At 45.1% G+C, this 1,319-nt stretch overlaps 1 protein-coding gene across 1 annotated transcript; it reads left to right on the plus strand.

Moving 5' to 3' along the window:
• Positions 1-295: 295 nt before the first annotated feature.
• On the plus strand, positions 296-673 carry LOC137809167 (uncharacterized). Its single transcript, XM_068610304.1, has one exon. The coding sequence runs from the start codon at positions 296-298 to the stop codon at positions 671-673; it is 378 nt and encodes a 125-aa protein (XP_068466405.1).
• Positions 674-1,319: the final 646 nt, after the last annotated feature.

Consider the following 1,319-nt stretch of genomic DNA (forward strand, 5'->3'; position numbering starts at 1 on the left):
TTGGAGTCCCAAAACGGTTGGTGTTCGATAATGGCACCCAGTTTGCTAGCCAACAATTGGGCAAGTTGTGCACAAAGTTGGGCATAAAGCAAGTGTTCGCATCGGTCGAACACCCCCAAACGAATGGGTAGGTCGAGTCTGCCAGCTGTGTTCTACTCAGAGGTCTGAAGAGAAGGGTGGAGAAAGCCAAGGGAACCTGGGAAGAAAAGGTCCTAGAATTGTGTGGGCATACCACATCGCTCCCCAATCCACTACCAAAGAGACACCCTTTAGCTTGGTGTATGGTTCAAGCGCGATGATTCCTGTAGAAATCCAAGAGAGCTCACCACGTTTTCAGAACTTTGTGGCTGAAGAATCCAACGAAGAGAGAAAGGTGAACCAGGATCAACTGAATGAGGTCAGGGAAGAAGCAAGGAACAAGGAAGAAGCCTTTAAGAGAAAGGTGGAGTACAGGTACAGCTCTAAGCTGAGACTTCGGCAGTTCCAGGTCACTGACCTGGTGATGCGGAAAACCCACCCATACCAGTTAGAAAACAAGTTGTCTCCCAAGTGGATTGGTCCCTTTCGTGTGACAGAGGCCCTTGGGAATGGAGCATACAGGCTCGAGACTTTAGAAGGTGGAGCAATCCCTCGTAAGTGGAACGCGACCAACCTTAAGTTTTATTTCAGTTAAGATTATTGCATTGTACATAGTTTTAAGGGACACTCTTTTTCCCTTACAAGGGTTTTTTAATGAGGTCACCTAATAAAATTTCAGTTATTCAATTAAAGAGAAATATTTTGTGTGGTGCAGTAATGAACCTCTCCTTTGGTTTGATACGTTAAGATTGGGAATAATATGGTTCTTCGTGAGCCTCCCTCTTGTGTGAGTTCATCAAAGCTGAGAACAGTATGGTTTGACAGTTAAAATCCTCCCCTACCTTTGTACAGTTAGGGCGAGGTCAGCGAAACGAACCTCTCCTTTGGTTGATACGCCAAGACTGGGAATAGTATGGTTCTTCGTGAGCCTCCCTCTTGTGTGAGTTCACCAAAGCTGAGAACAATATGGTTCGACAGTTAAAATCCTCCCCTACCTTTGTACAGTTAGGTCGATGTTAGTAAAACGAACCTCTCCTTTGGTTTGATACGCCAAGATTGGAAATAGTATGGTTCTTTGTGAGCCTCCCTCTTCTGTGAGTTCACCAAAGTTGAAAACAATATGGTTCAACAGTTAAAATCCTCCCCTACCTTTGTGCAGTTAGGGCGAGGTCAGCAAAACGAGCATCTCCCTTGGGTTAGAAACACCAAAACTGGGAATAACATGGTTCTTAGTGAGCCTT

Source organism: Phaseolus vulgaris, chromosome 2 (assembly GCF_000499845.2).
Source record: "Phaseolus vulgaris cultivar G19833 chromosome 2, P. vulgaris v2.0, whole genome shotgun sequence".
NCBI lineage: Eukaryota > Viridiplantae > Streptophyta > Magnoliopsida > Fabales > Fabaceae > Phaseolus > Phaseolus vulgaris.